The sequence below is a fragment of the Lepeophtheirus salmonis genome, chromosome 7 (genome assembly GCF_016086655.4).
Source record: "Lepeophtheirus salmonis chromosome 7, UVic_Lsal_1.4, whole genome shotgun sequence".
NCBI classification, from domain to species: domain Eukaryota; kingdom Metazoa; phylum Arthropoda; class Copepoda; order Siphonostomatoida; family Caligidae; genus Lepeophtheirus; species Lepeophtheirus salmonis.
In genome coordinates this window covers 37,820,380-37,843,493 of record NC_052137.2, presented here as the reverse complement: position 1 = coordinate 37,843,493, position 23,114 = coordinate 37,820,380, and the positions used below count along the sequence as shown (strand labels likewise).

The following is a 23,114-nucleotide window of genomic DNA, read 5'->3' as shown; positions in this document are numbered from 1 at the left end:
ACGGTACTTTTTATACAATACATGTGAATAAATTGTATAGCCTTTTCCTTTTATTAATCAGCGAACTACTCAAACGAATATAGTTGATTTGAAACCATCCAAGAGACTGACCTAAATGGTATTCCAACCTAACTTTTTCGCATGAACCTGTACAAACAAAATATGGGTAATGTAAACAGCTTTCAATTTAAATATATTTTTAAAAGAATGGCAAATGAATTGGATCCACAATCCAAATGATGTAATAGGGCGTGTGCGTTGTTACTTGTATTAGTTTGTAAACAAGTTGACTGTGGTTGGGCGCTATTGTGGAAAAATAATTCAACTCCCTGAATAATAATTACCAGGATTATCCGGTAAGAAATACTAGATAGCGACTAATTAAGACGAAATTGAGTCTCCTGTTAACTAAAGTCCTTTAATTTCATTACTCATTATTATTTGAAAGTGATATTATTAAGAGAATATGGGTTGGTTAATTTTAAGAATTTACCCTTTGGAAGAAATAAGAAACGTCTCAAGTCCTTCTAGTCCTTGAATTACGTTTTGGATTTAAATCTTCTTCTTTTTTTTTGAAGAATACTTTCATTCGTCTCCTTGCTTCAGTTTTCTTTGGAGCCTTTACAAACTTTTTAGCTAAGTTATGTCGAAAATATTGCATTTAAATCCTAGTTCTACTTATGATAGAACTACTATTGGATTCAACTAAATAAGTACAGATTTAATTTGTTTATAACCTCCAATTTAAATTTAACTATTGTTTATAGATGGCAAAGAAAGGGAATTGTTTTAAGACTCTTTTTGGATATTTAAGGCATTATTTTTAGGATTCCTTTATGCTTTTATATCTTTGTCCATTGTTTATTTCCGTAATTATTATCATTCCTTGGTAGGCACATTAAGACTCCCAACCTTAATTATATATCAAAATGTAATTCCATTGAACCTCTTATCGTATTTATGTATGTCGTACATATTATATCCTTAAAAATATATATTTGAAGGTTTTTTATGATGTCATGTTTGACCCTTCAGGTTGTATCCTTAAAGCCATAATATAAAGAGGTTATTTACAGTTATATTTGAAATAGTAGTACCATTATTATTTTTAAAACATGTTCTTGCTTTACATTTCCTTCCTGAGGAAAGAATTGAAAAGTTGTTCCAATTACTTTAATAAATATATGTATATGCAATTCCTAAGATCATTTTCCTCATTAAAGGGATGAAGAAAAAAAAAAGTGGACCTTTAAAATACACAATGTGTGAAAGGTAAAATTGTGAACCTAGTTTTAAATCAATCAAAATTACTTGAGGGCGAATATTTTAAAATACTAGTTTTATTTCAAACAAGTAAAATTTTAGTTAATGAACAATAAATAAAAACTTTCAAAAATCAACTGTTGTCTGATTGGAGGCGAAAAGGCAAAGAGTGTCTGATTTTTTCCACGTCCAAGTGAGTCTCAGGGAGATCATGAGGGCCGTAGGGTGCTGCCTGAGTTCGTTTACAAGATTGAAAGCATAATGACTTCAGGTCAGAGCCTTGAGAGGTCCTCTGGCAGCGGTAGACGCGGGGAAATTGAGATCATGGAGGGTGTGAACACTGTAATCATCAGAAGTCCGGCCAAGTGAATGAGGCAGCAGGCTAAGGCTAATTGGGTTAGTAGTGGCAAAAAATAGTTCAGATGGCTAAAGCATAAACTTCATCTTGGTCACACTCTTCCCACGAAAGGTATATCTATAAAGAGGTATGCGGTAAACCCTCAATCGTGTACTCCTTTTCATTCTTGTAAAAGTTGACCCTCTTTGTTCGTTTTCAAAAAGTCCACAATCTTACCTCGCAAACTGTATTTTGTACAATCGCCAATGGATCATACATTTACTTATAATTAGTGTTCTTTCAACAAACATCTATTATTTTATACATAGAATTAAATTGATTATGTATTAACTTGTTTTTATATAAATTAATTTCTTTAAAGTTTGTGACCAACTTGGTTATTTGTTAACACTAATAATGTACCTCCATATCTTTGGGACAATCTCCAGTTTGTTATTATAAATATTTCCGACACTTATTTTATATGTATGTGGGATACTTTTTGATCAAACTGGGCAGTGTCTTTGTTAGTAATAAGGAAATGAAATACTTTTGGCGTAATAAAGTTTATTTAATAGATTTTGTGATTTTAAATTTTTAAGTACTGTTCAACTATAATATTTAACATCACCAGTTGTCTGAACAGTTTATATAACTTATACTGTCTATATGTACTACGTTTTCTTCTAGCGTAAATTGATAAATTTATATTGATGTTCTCAAAATGACCTTATAATATCCACTTTGGTATTATATATGTATATACTATATGGACTTGAAGTATCATGACTAAACACTTTGTTATAAATATTTTTTATTCATAAGAAGGAGGCGTTTTTATTTCACTTCGTGAATATTGGTGTAGTCATGCCTTGGAGTTGTTCACCAAGGACATTGGTTTGTATACTGTAATTTGTTATGAAAGTTCTTTAGGAATAAAAACTCTCGACTTAATACTTTAATTTTTCGATTCTTACTTTTCACAAAATTATTATTTATAATAATTTCATTAATAGAGCGCTTCCAAGTGATGTCAGTCTTGTTGATGTCAGCATTTTTGGGAGCCTAAAATTTATAAGAATATAAAACCCTTCTTATTAAGTTTAAGAAAAGTGGTGAACCTCTACTATGTATTTAGATGTCAAATAAAATGACTTAAACCTTAACTGTCTTATCAAAACTGTATCTTTCCAACGCCCAGTTTTATTATAGCTCTAGCTTAATATGTAAAACAATATTTTATCACCTCAATTAGTATTTACATAGTGTAGACAATAACTTAATTATTAAATTTGTATGGATTATACTGTTTTATCTCATTACCTTACTTTTTTCGTCCCTAATCGATCCATACAACAAAATAAATTATAAAAATATCTGTGTTTATTAGGGTGGGTCGTTTTAAGGGGGTATGATCAACTTTGACTAGATTTTGAAAACGGGATATTGGGAAAAGTTGTGTATTGGTATTAAAATAATTTCTGTAAAATTTGAGCATGAGGGAGTGGGGTTCAGAGATTCCCCAATACATCTTTAAATTGTGTAGTTTTTCCTATAATTTATTTCTTCTATGAAGATGACTTACTCAATTCTAAAGACAAAATACTTTATTTATTTTTATGAGGATTAACTATTAATAGTGTTGGATCCATCCAAAAAAACCTAAAAAGTCGGTAGTCCAATCAGTCTGATCCTAATACAATTTTTTAATCCTCTAGGACGGGTCCTTATCGGTCTTTTATGGTGACTACGACAGTTGAAATAACATAGTTACTAACTACTTAACTTCACCTGTTCGATTTGTATCATAACACGGCGTTACCTGGCTAACACAAAAATAACTTATGTATTTCAATACCTCTATTATTTATATTTCAACATATTTCTTTTAAATGGTTGAGCTCTATCAACTTGTGTACATCATTCGATTAATAAACAAATGATAGTAGTTTTTAGCATCATTGACATTTTGTGACTTTTATAATGGGCCTTGCTATATATCCTGATACTTAAAAGACGACTCTTAAACATCTTGAACAGTGTCGTTGATGTAAATATTGGGCAGTGCTTGATTCACTATTTGCAGCAAATTCATAAGGATCTTTTTAAATGAAATACTATATTATCAGAGATTGGACGATGGCCAAATGACAGTATAACAATTCAAAAATCATCAGAAAATAAGCGAAGGCTTTATTAATAACAACGGATACCTAAATTCCGAAAATACAAATATACTTTTCTTAGATGAAGATATTAGTCGTTGGAGAAAATAACCAACACATGATATATTAATATTCTATTAATATATTTATTCTGTGAAACTCTGGATAAATACAACAAATATTTAAAAGTAATAATCATATTTATAGTAATTTAATTCAAGAGTTTCGATGAAACGGATACTACAAGTATTCTACCTGATGCTTAACTTCTTGGAATTGCTCTTTTTCATTTTTTGATTATTATTTCTTTACGAAAACTTATCCATAAAAACATTCTTAGAAAGTTTTTAAACATGATCTTAAACATATTATATTATAGTAGGTCCTTGTATGTCAGTTCGCTAATAAAAACCAATATTAATTATTTCACAAAGGGAGACAGATACCGACTTTAGACATAAAATAAAAGTTGTTTAGAATACTGTGTTACGTACTTCAACCCATATTCCTGAGCTCTGGAGGGCTAGTTTGTTTCTTCGCTAATAAGTTGTTGATTTTTTTCATAAAACAAGAACGATTCTCCGTGTCTCAAAGTTTTTTAGGGTATGTGTTGTCGATTAGAAAATGTATCAAAATAAATTAAAGTCCAAAAAACGAATCATTGAAAAGACGAAGAAAGGGAGAACGTATATTGAATACGAAATTACAAATGGGAATTAGGAAGAAGATTAGCAAGTTAGTGTTAGTATGTACCTTCATTATGGTTTAAGAAGGAAATTATTATGTTGTCTATCGAAGAGTTATACTAAATTATGGAGTTATTTAAAGCATTAATAAAATAATTCGAAATTAAATATATGATACAGGTACGTTCTAGTATTAAGATAAAATTGTTAACTTGATTATAAGCGAATAGTATTAGATTTTTTTTTTTTTTTAAATACTAAATAACTAAGAATTTGACGATAAGAAAATTAATATTATGTTTATCCAAACAAAATTGTGGTTTATGAAGAGTGAATGGATAATGACTATAATTAATGAATAGAATAGGTATATACACTTATCATTAAGTAATATATAAATAAACTATAATAGTGACTACTAATAAGAAAATGTACACCCCGTAGTTCTTGTAAAATACACACGCTCCTTTTTAGGGTTCAAGTCCTGTTGTAAAAGATGTCTTTGCATTCCTTATTAGTAGTGTATTCCTTGCCTATTTTATACCTACTAACAATTAGTGTTGTGTCGGTCGTTATTTAAGACTGCAGTCCTCTACAGTTAGTCTCGGCCTAGTCCAGTCCTGCATATTAGTCTTAAAACTTTACAGTTCGGTCCTTGATGACGTCACTAAATTTATTTCTTGTTGACCAGTCCTAAGACTAGACTTGACTGCATTAAATAAATAAGAACTGACGCAGCACTACTGACAATAGTTATTTTTATGTTCAACCCACTTTTTGACAACTTTTAGACTATGATATCATTCGTGTATAAAGCCTATTATTAAAATCAACTGTACTTTAGATCTATATACCCATTAACTCTCCAATATTAGTCGAGTGATTGGTTGGGTTGATTGTAATGGACATATTTCTTTTACTTTGTAGAAGTTTGTTATTTCATCCTTTGCTTAGATTAAATAATAATTTGATGTAGTAGTTCTTAAAGGAATTATAATTTTTGTTCATGTATATTTATTCTTGTTTTTGTTGGGCTAAACTCATTTATGATTAGTTAATAAGGAAATACATTTCAAGCACGCAAATATGTATTATCATAGTATGTTGCAGTGGGTATTTGTATGATACTGCTGTTACAAGCAGTTTTAATTATTCACTGCAAAATATTCTCTTCCTAGAACGTGTGATCTGCTTTTAGTACCTACCTATTGTATAAAAGTATACCCAACCTCATGTATCCCTTTTAGTAATGCTTCCTTCTTGTAAAAAAAAATGAACGTATTAAGCGGAAGTTTTTATTAATATTAGGGTCATTTATAACCTTGAGCCACTAATAATTATTAATATATTTGGCGAATTGTTTTGTTCATAAATTTTAAGATTTTCTTTTATCATTTTTTTAGATGATACGTCAGATGATCAAGCCGATGATGGAATTGGTACTTCCGATGACGATGAAAACTCTGTTTCAGAGGAGAACTCTACTTTGAAAACCCGAATGATCATTAAACCAGATCCATCTTTAATTGGACAACTCATGAATTTTGACGAAGAGGTATGTATGTGCCTATCTTATTACCCATTGTGTGTACTGCCCCGTACTTGCATGGCCTTGAACACTCTCCTTTATCCTTCTTATTTAATGTTCTTACTTTAGTCATTTATCTTCCGCATATGAATATATTATTAGAAGTGAGACATCTTCTATACTTTTCAAAAGTATATATTATGTCTTATTGATAAATAATTATGCAATTAGATCGTTCATGGAGGAAATTGAGTCACTTAATTTGAAATTACTAGTGATTGAACGATTTAAAAAATCCTGATGCCGATTTCGATATGATTCTAGTAAAAATTCTAAATGCCAATCCTCTAATATTCAAAATAATACTTCGTTAAAAAATGCCATGACTATGAGACAACATGTATTACATTTAAAAAACGTATTCCCCTAAAGTAACAATCACTGCACCGGCTGCATGTGTTTAGAAAACGTTTGTTCACGTTCAGTTTGTGTTCAAATTGTTTCTTCTCAGTTTTTGAGCATTTTTTATCATTAATTATTTTATTACAATATTTAAAAAAAAATATAAGACTCAAGCCATAAATTGACATGGTCGAAATATATTTCATATATGTATATATTTTTATTTTTTTTTCAAAAATTAATATATAGTTAAATACCACAAATAAATAATATTATAGAAGAATCAGAAATTAAATATTATTTTCCGGATGCCGATTCCAGAAAAACACTTAATTTTCCGATTCCGGTTAATCGTCTATCACTATAAATTACTCTGCAATTTTGACCTCAATCTTAATTTAAATATAAAGTTACAATCTCTTCTCTCATATTAAACTAGTTTGCAAGAGTGAAACATGCCATACAGGTCATAACACACGTCATGCCTTATCCTCGTATACAGCGATCGCGATTTATGTTTTCGGAGTTAGAATTATAACATAAACTAAGGATGAAAAAAAATGTGTTTTTTTGTTAATTAAAATATGTGTGTGTTTTTTTTAATTCCCCTTTCATAATGAAATTTGTTGTAGAGTGTCTTGGCACATCTTTTTACCAACCAAATATATTAAGAAAAAGGAGGTGGGGACTGAGAATATTCTAAAAAAAAGTTATTTACAGTTGTACAATTTGACTTAGAACCAACGTTAGGGAATTTGCACAAAGGTCGCTGAAAGGTGGGGGAGGGGTTAGAAATTGCATATGGCAGATATGATAAAGTACCATAGAGATCAAATGCATCGAGTGATGATGTGACGAAGTAGTTGACAACATCAAAAAAGAAGAAATAATCGACCATAACATCCGAAAGTTGTAGTTATGTCTCAAGATAAGCTGGTTTCCATACTGTATTTGTGACTCTCTTCTGTATCGGTTGACGAGTGCAGCTGGCCACTCTAAGAGTACTCAGATATCAGTTCTCTCAGGGACACCGCCAGCTCCTTCCAGTCTGGAGATATGGAAATCTTTATTTTTTTGTAGGCGAATTTTCCCGACTGAACTACAATTTTATTATATTTGTGTATAGAAAATTGACATAAGATCTCAAAATCTCACGCAAACCCAAGCTCAAAAACTTGAGAAACCTTTGTTCAAGCTAATTATTATCAGGGTTAACTGGATGATAGTGCTGGAAACCTCGTAACTAAATGTCCCCTAAGACACTGGTTCCCCAACTGTTTGTGCCCAATGGTCACCATAAGACAAGTAATAATTTATTACCACACCCATTTAAATTAAAGAAATCATTTGGATTATTATATAAGGTATTGCAAATAGTATATGGTTGTCAAATCGTGCAGCACTCTTGAACTTGCAATACGTTGAATTATATTGTAATCATAAAGATTTGTCAAATCCAAATGGTCTATACGAGCGAAAAAATGACCGCTACAAAATTAATAACAGAGCAGGAGCCGCTCAGGATTTATTGAGGGGACTAATGCTTTATTTATACTATGATTATTTTAATTTAGAGATGTCAATAGGTTAATAAAGTATTCTTAAACAAATCTTTTTATGAAGTATATTAATATTTATTCCAATTTATTTAGTCTTTCAAAATATTAATCATGGATTTGGGGGATTATTCTGACTATAATTCAATTTAAGAATCAAAAATTATTTATCCATAAATGGAATTTAAAAAAATAATATTTTCCAAACTTTGGTCCTGTAATCCTGTAACTTTCGGGTTTTCCCAAATGATATAATTTTATCCCTTATATAATTTTGAATTTTATTTTATTAGTCTGAATATATGATTTGATTCAGGAGATGAATCAAAGAGATGATCATAAAAGATTGAAAAACTTAAATAGGGAAATAAATTTAACATGGAGCCTTGCATGTAGCACTTTAGTTTATATTAATCTTAATATTTACTTTTCTAAAAGATGATCTACTTTACCGGGTGATCCATTGAAATATGTACACTTACTAATTCAATAATTAATTAAGGTTGAGTGATTGAAGCAGTTTGCTGTGGTCAAAGGTTAGCCCTGATTCAGGGCCCCACGCTCGCCCTCGAGGATTACGACCCCGCTTATAAAAAGTGGGAGAAGGTTTCTTCTTGTCTTCGATGTTGAGTATCGAGTCGAGTCTTATTTTATATATTATAAAATTATATTATATTATATTTCTTTTGAGGTCATTTCAAGTTCATAATTTTTTATTATATACCTAATATGTTTTCTTTCTTTAAATGAGCAAATCGTTTAATCTTTCTTCTTTCTTAAATCGTTCCTAGGAAGAAGACGAAGATGAGGATGATGAATCTGAACAATCATCTGACTCTGTCAAATCTAACAAATGGCAAAAAACTGGTAAGTGATTTAATAGAATTGAAATACCTTGAAATACCCATTCGCTGTACAACAATTTATATCTACTGTATTATAATATAAAAATAATTAACATATTTATATTTTTGTTTCATTGCAACTTAAGATCCTCATTACCTTCTTTTTTTTTTTTATGAACTAGTTGCTAAAGACTTATTGGAACTCTCTCCCCGATTTTTGGAACGTCGTCATTCCATTTCACTCTGCATGACTCCAAATCGTCGTAAAAACTCATATTCATCCACTGTTTCCTCCGATGCGTCAAACCCCACTGTCTCTCAACAGAATTCCATTAATGATGAGGAGAATACTTACTATACTAATGAATCTCCCTCCTACGAGAATGGTGGGAATCTTCGTACCTGTGAACTTCACTTAGATGAAGTAGCTCACATTAGATCCGTTTTAACGAAAGCAGAACTAGAAACTTTGCCTATGGATAACAATATTAGGTCAAATGTTCAACGTGGAAAAGTGAGCATTGTTTCATTAATTGGTTTTTATAGAATAACGGATTTTTGGTAGTCTAGATTTCATCAATTGTATTTATATAATTATATTCTGCCAATATTCCCCAGTACATCCTTCACATTTTAATCTTATTTATATGTGTATAGATTCGTTAATGTATTTAAAATAAAGGCATATTTACTTCACGGAAGACTTGGAATTTAGGTTGTCAAATGAAAGCAACCTTCAAAACTATGATGTAAAGCTTTTTGCAATTGAAATACACATTTTGTTATCTTCTTTCTCAATTAAGACTAATTTCATGGTAGATTATTTTTATTATGTATTTATATTTTTAATTTATTTCTTAAAAAAAATTATTTGGATGATATATTTTGTAATTATGTTTTCATTTATATTAAATGTATATATTATTGTAGGTATGCTATGTTTGTTTAAAAACCAAATTCGGTCTCTTTTATCGCGGACAGAAATGTGATATGTGTAAACAAATGGTCTGTGCTAACTGCTACTCCAAGGTATACTCCCATAAGTAGAGTTGACATTTTTGTAAGGAAAAAAAACACTAAGTTTAGAAGTTAAAAATGAAGAACGGTTGTTACGGGTGCTCTTTCTTTAACTTTGCCCATTGTTTAGTAAGTTATCCCTCTAAAGTAAGCTTTCTCGCCTATCTTTGGTATAAATTGTTTTAAAATGCATAATAAAATAAATATTTATGAATTTAAATAGTTTCCCTAGGCTATATGTCTCGTTCTCTCTTTCTCCTCGCATTTTTTCCCCTTACAAATATGTCAAGTCTGGCTATAAGTCATTTATGTGAAACATCCTTTTACTCAATTTATATATGTAATTTTCAGACTAGGATTCCAACAGATCATTTCAAATCAACGCCTGTTTTTACTTTGAGTCCTTCGATTCAGGGATCCTGGGAATCATATCCCAGTCCCTGTAACAATAGTTTTGTTTCCCTTCCACCAACTGTGAATGCAGGAACTCGAAAAATTACTCCTCCATGCTTTATAAATAAAACTGTTGGCTCTGCTCCTTCATCCCCAGAAAGCTCACGTAAAGGTATTTCTACAATTTCAGAAACCGTTGGTCCCTCTATTGCCAATCCTCGTCAAAAATACGCAACTTTACCTAAGAAGTTAGTAATTTATACATATTTGTTTTAGACAATTATTTATCATTCTCATTTCTTTTGTTAAGTAATGGACGAAGAATAAGCTCTGTCGAAGCTCGTGAGCTCGAAAGAGAGAGATTGGAAGGACACTTGCTCAATATATGCACAGATTGTAAGGATATGGTGCTACAAGTAAGCCATAGTTTTCTTGTTTTCATAGTCTGATTCATTTTGTTATATTTATTTTGTAGGTCATTCGAGCCTCTTCAAACCGTCGTGTTAAGCAAGGTTTAAATGTTAGGGCATAAAATATGCATATTTCCCTACAAGAATCAAGCTAGTAATAAAAAAAAACTAACTTATATATTATACTTTTATCGCATATTTTTGTATAAGATTTTTTAATTGCAACATTAAATTTTGACTATGTATTAAAATGTTGCCATCCTTGGAACCATTAGTCTAAGGAAGAAGAAGACAAATAGTGTTTTTTAAATCACGTTTTTATAAAAATTTCTTACCTTTAGACACTGACAATATATGGAAAGACAAATTAATTTACTGCCTTATTTTGATCAAGATCTTATCCTGTATTTATTGTATGAACATAAATATATATATATATGTATATTTCATTTCAAATGTCTGATAATTGTATTAAGCTACTCCATCTTGAGAATATTTTGTGGGTGAAGGAGGTTTGATTGGGAGATAAATATTCCGTTTCTATTATGATTAAATTAGTGGTTTTCTTTCTATTTTATGTATGTACTCGTAAGTATGTAGAATGTAGATAACAACTATGTGTTCCCTATAGACTAGCATACCTAACTGGAGAATAAATCATAATTTGAAAGCAAGTTAGAGTGTTTAAGCATTTATTCATATTAAACATACATACTCGTATATGTACATTTGAGAGAATGTGTATATTGTTGGTTAAATATGTAGAATTTTATCTCTGTTATATTAATCATAAAAAAAAATAAAAAAAAGTGAATGCCATATGAAATAATAGATGTAGCTAGAATAGGTATTCACTGAAATACGAAGAAAACGGAGATCCTTTCGTGTGTTCTGAAAGCATACTGTATATAAGAGGGAAAGAGAATTGATGTGCATTTATTTCGAACAAATAATCATTTTTATTCATTCGGAAGTCTATGGATAGATATAACTTGATTTCTTACACAATCTTTTGTTTAAATTCATATTATCTAATGTTATTAAAGTTTGAAGAAATTATATTAAGAGCCAAGTAAACATTAGATCTTTAATGCTAAGATTATCATATTTAAATACAACATAATTTTGAAAGGATCCCTAGGGATCCTAAACACAAGTTTTAATCGTAATTATTATGGTTTAGACAGATTGCAGTATATGATTAGGATTTAAGTCTCCATTCACAAATTTATGGGTTGAATTAGTATTTCGTGTAGTTGAATAATTAACCAGGCGTTGTGTCCTATACTGAACGTATTTATACATTTTTATTAGTTTCAGCTCTGGTTTTGTGTAATTGGTACGTTTCAGAATGAATAAGCGCTCAAACTTTGTAGAATTAATTGAATGGATAAATAAAAGTACATAATGTTGTCCCTTCAGAATTTCTTTCTTTTTCTCCAGTGTACTGCATCACAAATCACGTACTTTGTCATTTGCCGTACAATTACACACTCAATTCAATCATTGATATTCTTTAAGTTTCAAATAATATTTCATCTCTTACTTTTTAGTCTATTTGATAAAATGTATGGTGCTCATTGGGAATATCGTGACAAAAGACTGGATAATTGGCCTCTTATGTTTTCAATATGGCCAACCCTGATCCTTTGTACTCTCTACTTGTATTTTGTGTATTTTTGGGGAAAGAATTTCATGAAGGACAAGAAGTCTTATGAGTTCAAAGGACTTATGAATCTTTACAATCTGACTCAAATCTACGGAAGCATGTACATGTTTATAAATTTCCTTAAGGGTGGATGGCTTGTTGATTATAATCTGCGTAAGTAAATGAAAAATAGTGAAATATTAAATACTTCAATTTGTATACTTTAATCAATAATAGTCTGCCAACCAGTGGTCTACAATTCAGATCCAAGTAGTAAGGCAATGCTTATGGTTAGCACTTGTTACATCTGTTACCTAAGTAAGTTATTGGATTTGTTGGATACGGTCTTTTTTGTTTTCCGGAAAAAGAACAATCAAATTACATTTTTGCACGTTTTTCATCATGTATCAATGCCTATCTATGCATGGATTGAAGTTCGTTGGTTACCAGGTGGTCATGAAACCTTTGGACCCTTAATTAATTCTTTTATTCATTTTCTTATGTATACTTACTACTTTTTATCCTCTCTGGGCCCTTCAATGCAAAAGTATCTCTGGTGGAAACGCTACTTGACACAATTGCAAATGATTCAATTTCTGGTGGTTCTCATCAAAAGTTGTTTAGTAATATTTGGTTTCGTTGAATGTGGATATCCCTGGCAGTGGTCTGCTATTACGGCAGGGTTCATGGTCGCTTTCTTCATTCTATTTTTTCAATTTTATGTTCAAGCATATTTTAATAAAACTGCCAATAAAAAGTTAAATTAAAAATGATCAATATAATTATATTTTATACATAATAAATGTAATAAAAGGATTTTCTAATATGATTTATATTTTATTAAATTAAGGACTATTACACTATGTAGAATTGTGAAATGATTTTATACATCATAATAAATGTTTATCTTTACCGAATTATTTTTTTCTCAGATTCACAGAATTATTATTTGTATATACCATTTTGGTTATAATGAAATCTTCTACATACATAGCTTGAAAATGTCAAGTTCATGAATATTTTTTTTTTTTAGATATCAAAATGGTTATCGTTCATATTTTTATAAGATCCGAGGTGTCTGTTAAGAATAAAAGAATAACTAGCTAGATTCATCAAATTCAGTGGCCACAGCAGCAAATATTATAAGTGATATAATTATTGTTAATTCTGCACTTTAATTAATTTCATTTCAAAACTTACTATCTTCGTGCTAACCTTTCTTTAGTTGTTTTACTTGCCTCCATCAACAACGTTCCCATTGTTGAAATCATATTTTGCTAGACTTAATATGGATATATTTAATTACATCGTAAAACTTTGGTGGATTTTAAGTAATGTTCCTAGTCCTACAGAGATATATCCAAGTCAAGAGTATTTCACCGTTTATGTCGAGGGACCAACAGGAAGTGGAAAGTCTACTTTTATTGAAATGTTTAATGAACGCCAAGACATCCATGTAGTTCAAGAGCCAGTAAGCTCATGGATGAATGTAAATGGCACAGACTTATTTGAAATGATGTATACTGATCCAAAGCGCTGGGCCGGAACATTTCAACTCCATGCATCTTTGACTAGAATTCGTTCTGTTGTGGATCCCCTTCCTCCCAAAAAAAAGATTCGTATTTTAGAGAGATCTATTTACAGTGAAAGATATTGCTTTTTGGAGTATTTGATCAAAAATCAAATAATGGAAAAGCCAGAAACGGCTCTAATGGATAAATGGTTTGATTTCATGGTCCATAAGTTTGAAAAAAAAATAAAACCGGATTTAATAAGTATTTATGTATAAGTATCACTTTAGATTTTATTCTAATTTTTGAGAAATTTCATATAGTTTATCTTCGAGGTGATAATGAAATCTTCAAAAATCGTATTCTCAAGCGAGGACGTAAGGAAGAGCTTCCATATATAAAGGGAAACATCTTCAATGAAATTCATCTTCGTCATGAAAACTGGTTATTTCATAGAAACTCAACATTCCCAGTTCCAGCTGAGGTCTTGATTCTTGATGCTAATATTGACATTGATGGATTTAAAGAACAAGCCAAGTTTATTGAAAACCGATTTCTTCCTCCTTATTTTGATGATGAGGAATAATAAAGCTACTAATATCATATGGCATTATAAAATACAATACGTCCGTGGATTTATATTTTAAAATTTGATTTAGATTAAACAATTAATAAAATGATAACTTATGAATGTAAAAATATTAATTATATCAATGAATGCAAGCTTATTTGTATTTGAACATGGATAAAAATGAAAAATGGTTCATTCTAACCAGGTAGTATTATATGGATAGTTGGTAAATGGGAATTGAAAACCATAGGATTGAAAATTGTTTTCTAAGTCATTTGACTAGTTACAAACTATAATAAAGCAGTCCTGAAATGATCCCTATGATGCCAAAGCTAACACTCCAACCTAATATTTTCACATTACTAATTTTCTTTTTCATTGATTTTCTATCATTAGCCTTAGGAAAAGGAACATCTGGAATGGGACGATCCAAAAATTTACAGAGTGGCTCCCATCCTTGTCGGACATCAAATATCAAAAGTTGCTTCTCTGGAATATTATTTTTCACCTCTTCAGTCCATTTGTCAAAGTATACTTTTGAAGCCTCTGGTCCAGATTTATTCGTGTCTTTGAAACTCACTGAAAACCCAGGAACGATTAGATTTCCAATTCTTTCGGTTACCTAGGGGAGTAAAATAATATAATATGTATAATAGTAAGAATCCATATCTAGTAGTAAAAAAAATACCTTAAAGCGTTGAGCTAATCCGGTGAGGTAATAGATCCAGGGGGTTTTCTGGTTTTCATGATTGTTAAAAATTGTTGAGTAGCAAGATTCATGCCAGCTTTGAACGTCCCTTACTGTAAGAACAACTTTTGCTTCAGGATAAGCTTCAAAAAGCTCTTTATAAAAATAAGATGCAGGATAGTCAACTGCAGTTCGAAATCCACCTTTATCAAAGAATTTATACCAATCCTCCTTTGTAGCCTTGCCTGTAAATAATAAATAGTTAAAAAAAAAAGATTTCATATTGATAATGGATGCTGATATTGATATATGTACCACCTACGGTCCATGTACAGTGTAACAAGGACTTAAGACAGAATTGAGTTAGCTTTTGACTCTAATTCTTGTACTTCATTGCTCAATATTATTTGTGAAGTTACAATGTGAAACAATTTTTAAAACCATTAGCAAACATATCAATGATCAAATAAAAAATAATAAGTTATTGGAAATTGAGGACTGCAATTAACAACTGTCTCTCTAGTAGTCCTTGATTATACACACGTAAATGTATCCCTTAAGTTATGGGGACTTGATTCTACCGACATAAATAGAGTATCATTGGTGTATAGATATATTATCAGAAAAATATACTATTTAATTTCGAATCTTATTTTTTTTTTTTTTTCGGTATGATAAATGGATAATATGTAAAATCCTACAACTTACATTGGGAGACCATTATAAAAGTAACAGCTACTTAGTATAATTTCAAACTATAATTTTAGATACAAGTTGTATAATGTAATATGTAGATAATATATAATCCTTCATTACTTTGGAAAAGGGATTCTCAAACTGTGATACACGAGTTCCCTCTATTGCTTAAGTGAATGAATGTCATAAATTAGTTAAACCTCTGCTATAGGAACTGTTTTCTGTCTGGCACTAATTGCCTTTACAGTGCTAGTATCGCAGCAAATCTCAATGGGATTTTAAATGATAATTATGACTGGAAAAATTATGAAATATGAAATGTCCAAAGTTTATATCACAAGAAAACTATGTGACAGAGTAATTAAAAAATTTTCGACAGAAATTCGACTTCCTTTTAGTGGTTTGAAATCCTATCAGGTTTTGATGTAATAAAGGAAGCCCTAGTGGTTGACTTGTAAATCAAACAGTCCTTATTTAATTGTTTATTCAGTTTGTTCATAATGGTGATACTTCGAGATCTTGATATTTTTTAAGGTGATACAGACTTGAGGATCACTGCTGAGGATTAATTGATCACTTTCACCTTCATATATCTTACTATTTTTACAGAGTAATTATATTAAATATTAGGATTTATGTTAAAATTCTACTTTTAATTTTGTAAATTCAAGTAATTCTAAAATTTGTGAAGACAACACATAGCTAAACATAGCAAATTTAACATATTGCTATTGGTCATGTATTTTTTGAGATGAGTCCAGTTCCTCAGACGAATTTTCGAAGGTTTTGGTCTCTAACCTGTAGTTTTAAGTTTCAAAATCTACCTTTTTTGTAACATCTACAAAAACGATACTATAACCTTTGGTTTATGACTAAACAATGTACTGATGAACTTAGTTTAAAGGATTTGAAGCTTCCTTAATGGTAAAGTTGAAAAAATAGAGACTTCAACTTAAGAAATACAACCTCCTAGAGCTCTTTTCTACAATGAAGTTATTTATGGTGGTTGAGATTAACCAAATATAGAAATGAGATAGAGTTGGCCAGAGAATACTTACTCAGAGGCATTGTTGCTAAAAAAGCCTGGAAGACCAAAAAAGTAATACTTTGATGTATTAAAATTATAAGATGTAAATAATATATGGTTTTTTTGTGTATACTAATTACATTAGATCTACTTTTCCCAAGTCAACGTATTTATATGGTATAGTCGATGAATATGAAACATTTGAAGTACTTATTCTATAGACTTATCAATCCCATTGATACAAAATATAAAGACTCGTCAAGAATTCTCACCCAACCACCCAATCAAATTGAAGACGTGATTAACTATTCAGACTTCCTTAAATGGTTAGACCCCTGGAATAATTAAAGCAAATATGAATATTATGGACATGTTGTTCACCTAAATTCTTCACAAAAGTTCGATATATTATCATAGATATTCCTACAAACAAAAATAAGATTCTAGATGAAGTAATAGAAGACATTACTGAATATCCAAAAGAAAAAAACAATTAGCAGCGACTTAAATTATTTAGAAAAAAACAAGGGTGTCGATTAATTTTACTGTTGCTTGAAAAGTTTAGTAGAAGAGGCAAAAAATTTCGAAATTAAGCCAGAAGATTGGTTAGCTCCTTTAATAATTTGCGACATCAACGACAACGAAGTACGACAAAAGTTGTTGGGGAAGACTCTATTGCTGATTTTGAAAGATATTCCCGCCTTATGTAGAACAGTAGAAACCGCCAATAATAACCTAAATGATTTAGTATCAAAGGGTACTAACGCAAATTAAAAATCTAGAGGAGTTAATATATATCGAAGAAGAAAAAGTGGGAAATCATTGAACAAGAGCCAAGACATATTGTGTAGACAGTGTGGTTTCTAATTTCCTCATAAGAATGGGAACATATGTACTACAAAAAGTGTCGAATGCACAAGATGCAGTAAGAGAGGCCACAATGTATTAGTGTGCAGGTGTCTTAAAGAAATCTCTATATCGATAATCTATTCCAAAATTTCAATTGAATTAACTACCCATCGATGTATTGAATATGTCCATCGACATTACTTCCAAAATATAATATCTAGAGTGGTGCAATTGTATCCGTCGCTGGATCAAGAGTGTTAAAGGATCTAAATTAGATATACAAGAGGTTATTGATTTGAAATTGAAATTGGGAAACCGTGTTCATAAAGAAATAGTTTACGCAGTAAAGAATATCCCTCAAAACGAGTTATTCATCTCACAAAAAGCTTGTATTATGTAGGGAATCTTACATTTTAATTTCCCTTGTCCATTAAAAGAAGAATAGATTGATCCAAGGTGACTATAAATAAGGTGTGTCGATAGGAGATTTATTTGCTTTTGTTTACAATTCTAGTGGTTATTTTGATGACGTCACAGAGGAGCCAATTTAGGAGGAAATTCGATAAAACAAATTGTATTAATACATAATATAGTATTTTATTTTCTCATCAGACAATACTATTAGTGTAAATTTTTCCTCTCCAACAACCAAACTGTGTTGCAATTTTCTTATCGACAAGCCTTATATATATTCACCTTTGATTTATCAATCTATAGTAACTGCCAAAGTATGAAAAATATAAAGAACCTCCTCGATTAATGTAACTATAGAACTATAAATCCAGAGATGGAATATTCGAATATATTAATACACCATGTGATTGTGAATGCTCACCTAATCAAATAGTTCATGATCAAAATCTTGGATCAAAGGTACCTACACATAAAAGAGAAATGAAAAACCCATAAACGATATTTAAAAGACTGTGGAAGATATATTTATGAAGTCAGAACCATATTACGACATCAATTTCAATAACTTATTGAAAATAGTAATAGGAAGTTGAGTCCGGGTACAAAACCCAGTTATGAGATAAATTTGGGAAAGTAATTTTTTTTTTAAAGCGTGGTAGAAGTCAAACATCAGTTGTACACGCGTTATGGTATAACTTTGTTTTTCTATCAACCTTGACGTGTACGACTGATGTTTGACTTCCACCACGCTTTTTTAATATTGACGTCATAGTGTATGAGTGGGAGAGTGTTTTGTCAAAATCTGTGTTTCTTGCCCAGCAGTCGGTATAATACATTAAATTGAAAATTCTAGCAAGCTAACCTTGTATTTATATTAACTTGTAAATTTTGATTATACAAGCTGCAACTTATATACAAATGAGTCATTCCTTTTTAGTCTGTTTGGAAATCAATCGTTTATCATTTATATAATCATGTGTATAAGCTGTTTATCACATTTATAGCCCTATTATGAAATTACGTTAACATAGTCTATGATCTCACAATCAATTATTGATGTTATCCAACTATCTACAAAAAAAAAATGTTATTCAAAATCAGTATTAGATTTGCCCGTATTTTGTTTTAGTGGGAGATGGAAGAGTACTTATTGTCTGTATTGTGCTAAGCAGGGGTCTTCAAAGTGTAAGAGAGCGAGCAGATAATAACTGAGTATCATTAATCCGCTAACTTTTTAAAAATTAAAGGTATTACCACAACTTTAACATTTACTTCTTCTTTTGATGGTTACATTTACAATTATTTTTTCTGTTTTGACGGAACAAAACATGAAGAAGCTATGAGCCAAGTAATAAAATGAAGACCGCGTGATTAATTTTTGTAAAAAGTTATATTGTAGCGGCACTTTTTTTGGTCCGCTATGAGCGTTGAATATTATTGCATAACTAACAATGCAGTCTCACCCTTTTAATAGAAAATTGAAAGGTACATTTTACAAAGGAAAAAAAAAAGAGCAAAAACGATGTAGTGACGTCATTTGTGGTATCATAAAAAGCAACAATTTGCGTGTGAAAAAAGATTTCATATAGACCAAGGTTAGACCATCATGTAATCGGGCTTGCTAGAATTTTCAATCTGATGTATTGTACCGACTGCTGGGCAAGACAGGCCGATTTTGACAAAACATGCAACTACTCATCTACTATGACGTCAATATTAAAAGCGTGGTGGAAGTCAAACATCGGTCGTATAAGAGTTATATTCATAAAACTAATATGAGAATGATTCTTTAAATTTAACGATCCTTAAATTTGTTTTATGTAAAGCAAAAGAGTTCATAATTAATTGTAATTTCTTAATGTCCCGCACAATACCTTGAAACCCTACTCCATCTTCTTATAAATAAGCGTGCAAAGATACATACCAATACAGCGAGAATCATTCTTAAAATTTTACGATCTTCGTTTTTTTTTATTAAGCAGAGGAATTATTATTTAAGTTTATTATCTCAATGTCCCGAGCAAAGTCGGGCAAACCTACTCTAGTTGCTATGAAATAACTAGAAACGTAATTTACAGTAATTTTAAACATCAACTGTAATATGATTTATTCAAATGAAAGTTACAAGGATATGTTGCTTATACAAGGATTATAGCAAAATAATATGAACAAAAATTTGCTTGGTATAATCATATGTCTCATGAAGAAATTGAGTTAAACTTATAATACCATCCTATATTTATAAAATAATTAAATATTTCATTTTGTTCAAGAAATTTTGATGATGAATGATAAAAATACATACATATGTGACCTGATTATGTATATTTATAAGTTGGATAGGTTATGAATGAAGGATTCAACAAGGAACTAAAAAACTTTTAAAGAAAAATAAGGAATTTACTTATTATGGCAAATATTACTTTTTTCAATTATAGCCATAAATAGAGATTCCACTCTAATTTGTTGCATACTCATAGGTTATGAGTAGATTAACTCTCTAACAAAATATTGGCAAAATCGAACTCGCGGCTTGGCTGGGGCGTCATTTTTAATATTTTGCAATAAGGTTTTTTTGTATTTTTTGTGCAAATGCTAATTTTTTGTTAAAAGCTAAATTAAATTATTTGCATAAATAATTGTTGAATTTTTTTAAAGAACACATTTTTCAAATCCGTTTACACATATGTCCCATTGAATTCCGAGGATTCTCCAAAAAGGGTCAAACTTTGAGGGACTCTCAAACAATCCCTCGAGCTTCCATAAGTCTAAACTTTCAGATATTGTGTTTATTTGTTGGGATAAACACCCTGACTAGAAATTATCAAAGTCAGTGACAAACGTGTAGTGAGAGTGTGTACACTTCACATAAAATGCCCCACATAGCAATTTTTATTGAATAACCTTTCCTCCAAAACGATACAGAAAAAAAGAGATGATATTATATGTTGCTTTTCTTGGGCTAATGTTTTTTTCATTTATGTGATAACGTCCTTCCAAAAATATAGATAACAATTATGGGCAGGGATCTTCTATGCTTATGGAATATTGTGTGTATAATAATTTTTTGTTTTACATGTAAAAATTTCATATAACTTTTTACATCATACACTATTGGTTTAAAAACCTGATTACGAAAAGTTACTTTTACAGGCCTAGATTTTCAATGAAGTAAGATTATTGATAATGAATTGAGTTGTTACATTTCTTATGAAAACCTTCCCTTGAAAAGAAGAGTCGAAATCTTGTATACATTTTTAAAGTTAAAAATTATCCTCCCCCCGTTGAGAAACACGGATATAGGAAGCATTTCATCATTAATAATAGTATTCAGTAGCCTGTACAATGCTATCAATATTAAAAATCTCACCAGACATAGCTTTATGCCAGTGTTCGGTGTCCTTGGAATTCCCATCCCTGAGAAAAACCGTCATATGATAACAAGGTCCCTCGGGATACAAAATCTCCAGGGCTTCTTTCATGGACAGCGTCCCCGTCCTCGGCAAACCAGCGCCAATCACAGCCAACTTCATGTTCCTACAAAATATATACTTATGAAACGTACTTATTTTAGCTCATAGATTATTGTAACTATACATACTTATACTATGAAGAACTAAGGGTAAGAGCACTCCCTAGATAATGGAACAAGTAACAACACATACTTGTAACGTATTTATCTCTATGAGAGCACGCCAAGTCATTTTGTTGTCGGTGGTAACTGATAAATTTCTGTTTATTAGTCGCAGCCTGTTGACTATTACTACAATTTGAGTGTGTTGGTCAACTTCGACGGCGTCAGGTTTTTCTTTACATCATCACTCTATGTTTTTATCTCTAAAGTTTATTTGCAGTAATCAAATATATATTATTATTGAATTATTTACATAAGAAATGCATGTTGTTCTAGTAACATTGCGTCTACCTCTGTAATTCTAAATTATTTCTTAATTCATTTGATACTAAGCACTTTTCTGACAAGTGCTGTAACATACTGCCACTACTACCAGTTACCACCGACAACAAAATGACTTGGCGTGCTCTCATAGAGATAAATACGTTACAAGTATGTGTTGTTACTTGTTCCATTATCTAGGGAGTGCTCTTACCCTTAGTTCTTCATAGTATAAGTATGTATAGTTACAATAATCTATGAGCTAAAATAAGTACGTTTCATAAGTATATATTTTGTAGGAACATGAAGTTGGCTGTGATTGGCGCTGGTTTGCCGAGGACGGGGACGCTGTCCATGAAAGAAGCCCTGGAGATTTTGTATCCCGAGGGACCTTGTTATCATATGACAGTTTTTCTCAGGGATGGGAATTTATATAGGTATATCCATAGAGATTATTATACATAAAAAAAACTCCACCTTATAAATGAAAGTTGTGATTGAGATAAGTTATTTCTTCGTTATTTACATCAAGGAAACTGAAGGACTCTTATAAATGAAATATTTGTCTTAGAGTAAGAGACGAAGCAGAGTTGACTTAAGAATAAAAGAACTTCATGGAGGAGATTTGTTACATCCCATTTTTATTATAGACACTCGTACTATGTATTTATATTATATTGAATTATGTTATGTTTTTTTGTGTAATTTCATGATATAAAAAAGATTTTAAAAAATGCAAATTTAAATAAGGATAAACTTAGTTTATACATAATTTATTTTATTTTCTTTAAGAAATATTTACTACAATTATAAATGTTCTATGTGAGATGTTTCTGTCCAGAGAGAAGCAAGTAAATAATGTTCTACCGGTAGGATTACTGGTACCCTTAAAGTATCTGCTTTTTTAAGCAATGATACACTTTGCTACTTTTGGAAAGAAACAATATGGTATAGGATTGTAAAATAATACAGCCAATATATTACTGGCATCAGAATAAGAGATAATTTATGGAAGGCCTTCTTTGTCTTCACATCAAGGAGTAAGCTAAACCAGCATATATTGGTGGAAAAACTAAAGTATTGTTTGTATGCAATCAAGCCAAAGAAAATCGAAATTGGTGCACCCATTTGATACAGTACCAGAACAATACGTAGAGGTACAAATCAAAATAAAAAAACAAAGAGATCTGAGGGCTTATATGAAATTGCAACC

At 30.6% G+C, this 23,114-nt stretch overlaps 4 protein-coding genes across 7 annotated transcripts in view; 3 read left to right on the top strand and 1 right to left on the bottom strand.

Annotated features, from left to right (window-relative positions):
• The window catches only part of LOC121121674 (uncharacterized), a 36,311-nt gene extending 25,260 nt beyond the window's left edge, over positions 1-11,051 (top strand). For both annotated transcript variants that reach the window (XM_040716638.2, XM_071890083.1), the window contains exons 2-8: positions 5,855-6,006; positions 8,729-8,804; positions 8,965-9,296; positions 9,713-9,811; positions 10,151-10,440; positions 10,503-10,608; positions 10,668-11,051. In XM_040716638.2, the coding sequence (XP_040572572.1) occupies positions 5,855-6,006; positions 8,729-8,804; positions 8,965-9,296; positions 9,713-9,811; positions 10,151-10,440; positions 10,503-10,608; positions 10,668-10,724 (1,112 nt within the window). In that variant the 3' untranslated portion in view covers positions 10,725-11,051. The remainder of the gene's footprint in view (positions 1-5,854; positions 6,007-8,728; positions 8,805-8,964; positions 9,297-9,712; positions 9,812-10,150; positions 10,441-10,502; positions 10,609-10,667) is intronic.
• Positions 11,052-12,060: 1,009 nt separating this feature from the next.
• Positions 12,061-13,167, top strand: LOC121121675 (very long chain fatty acid elongase AAEL008004). The gene is made up of 2 exons (XM_040716640.2): positions 12,061-12,424; positions 12,488-13,167. Exons 1-2 carry the CDS (start codon positions 12,169-12,171, stop codon positions 13,015-13,017), a joined length of 786 nt encoding a protein of 261 aa, XP_040572574.1. The 5' UTR covers positions 12,061-12,168; the 3' UTR covers positions 13,018-13,167.
• Positions 13,168-13,465: 298 nt separating this feature from the next.
• On the top strand, positions 13,466-14,466 carry LOC121121677 (deoxynucleoside kinase-like). Its single transcript, XM_040716644.2, has 2 exons — positions 13,466-14,025; positions 14,085-14,466. The coding sequence occupies exons 1-2, from the start codon at positions 13,539-13,541 to the stop codon at positions 14,345-14,347; spliced, it is 750 nt and encodes a 249-aa protein (XP_040572578.1). The 5' UTR covers positions 13,466-13,538; the 3' UTR covers positions 14,348-14,466.
• Positions 14,367-21,733, bottom strand: LOC121121676 (uncharacterized). Of its 3 annotated transcripts, none has more exons than XM_040716641.2 (4): positions 21,604-21,733; positions 21,377-21,543; positions 15,021-15,265; positions 14,367-14,954 (listed from the first exon to the last, which is right to left on the bottom strand). In XM_040716641.2, coding segments are annotated over exons 1-4 (753 nt in total). In that variant the 5' UTR covers positions 21,606-21,733; the 3' UTR covers positions 14,367-14,615. The 3 variants fall into 3 exon arrangements, with proteins under 3 accessions (XP_040572575.1, XP_040572577.1, XP_040572576.1); XM_040716643.2 differs by having other exon boundaries at positions 21,377-21,557; positions 21,604-21,725; XM_040716642.2 differs by lacking the exon at positions 21,604-21,733 and having other exon boundaries at positions 21,377-21,597.
• Positions 21,734-23,114: the final 1,381 nt, after the last annotated feature.

Coding starts and splice junctions, on each gene's coding strand:
- LOC121121675 (XM_040716640.2), top strand. CDS start 12,169: ATGTATGGTGCTCATTGGGAATATCGTGACAAAAGACTGGATAATTGG. Junction 12,425..12,487: donor GCTTGTTGATTATAATCTGC/GTAAGTAAATGA, acceptor AATCAATAATAG/TCTGCCAACCAGTGGTCTAC.
- LOC121121677 (XM_040716644.2), top strand. CDS start 13,539: ATGGATATATTTAATTACATCGTAAAACTTTGGTGGATTTTAAGTAAT. Junction 14,026..14,084: donor AATAAAACCGGATTTAATAA/GTATTTATGTAT, acceptor AATTTCATATAG/TTTATCTTCGAGGTGATAAT.
- LOC121121676 (XM_040716641.2), bottom strand. Junction 15,266..21,376: donor CTGGCATAAAGCTATGTCTG/GTGAGATTTTTA, acceptor TATTATTTACAG/GCAAGGCTACAAAGGAGGAT. Junction 14,955..15,020: donor GATTAGCTCAACGCTTTAAG/GTATTTTTTTTA, acceptor TTACTCCCCTAG/GTAACCGAAAGAATTGGAAA.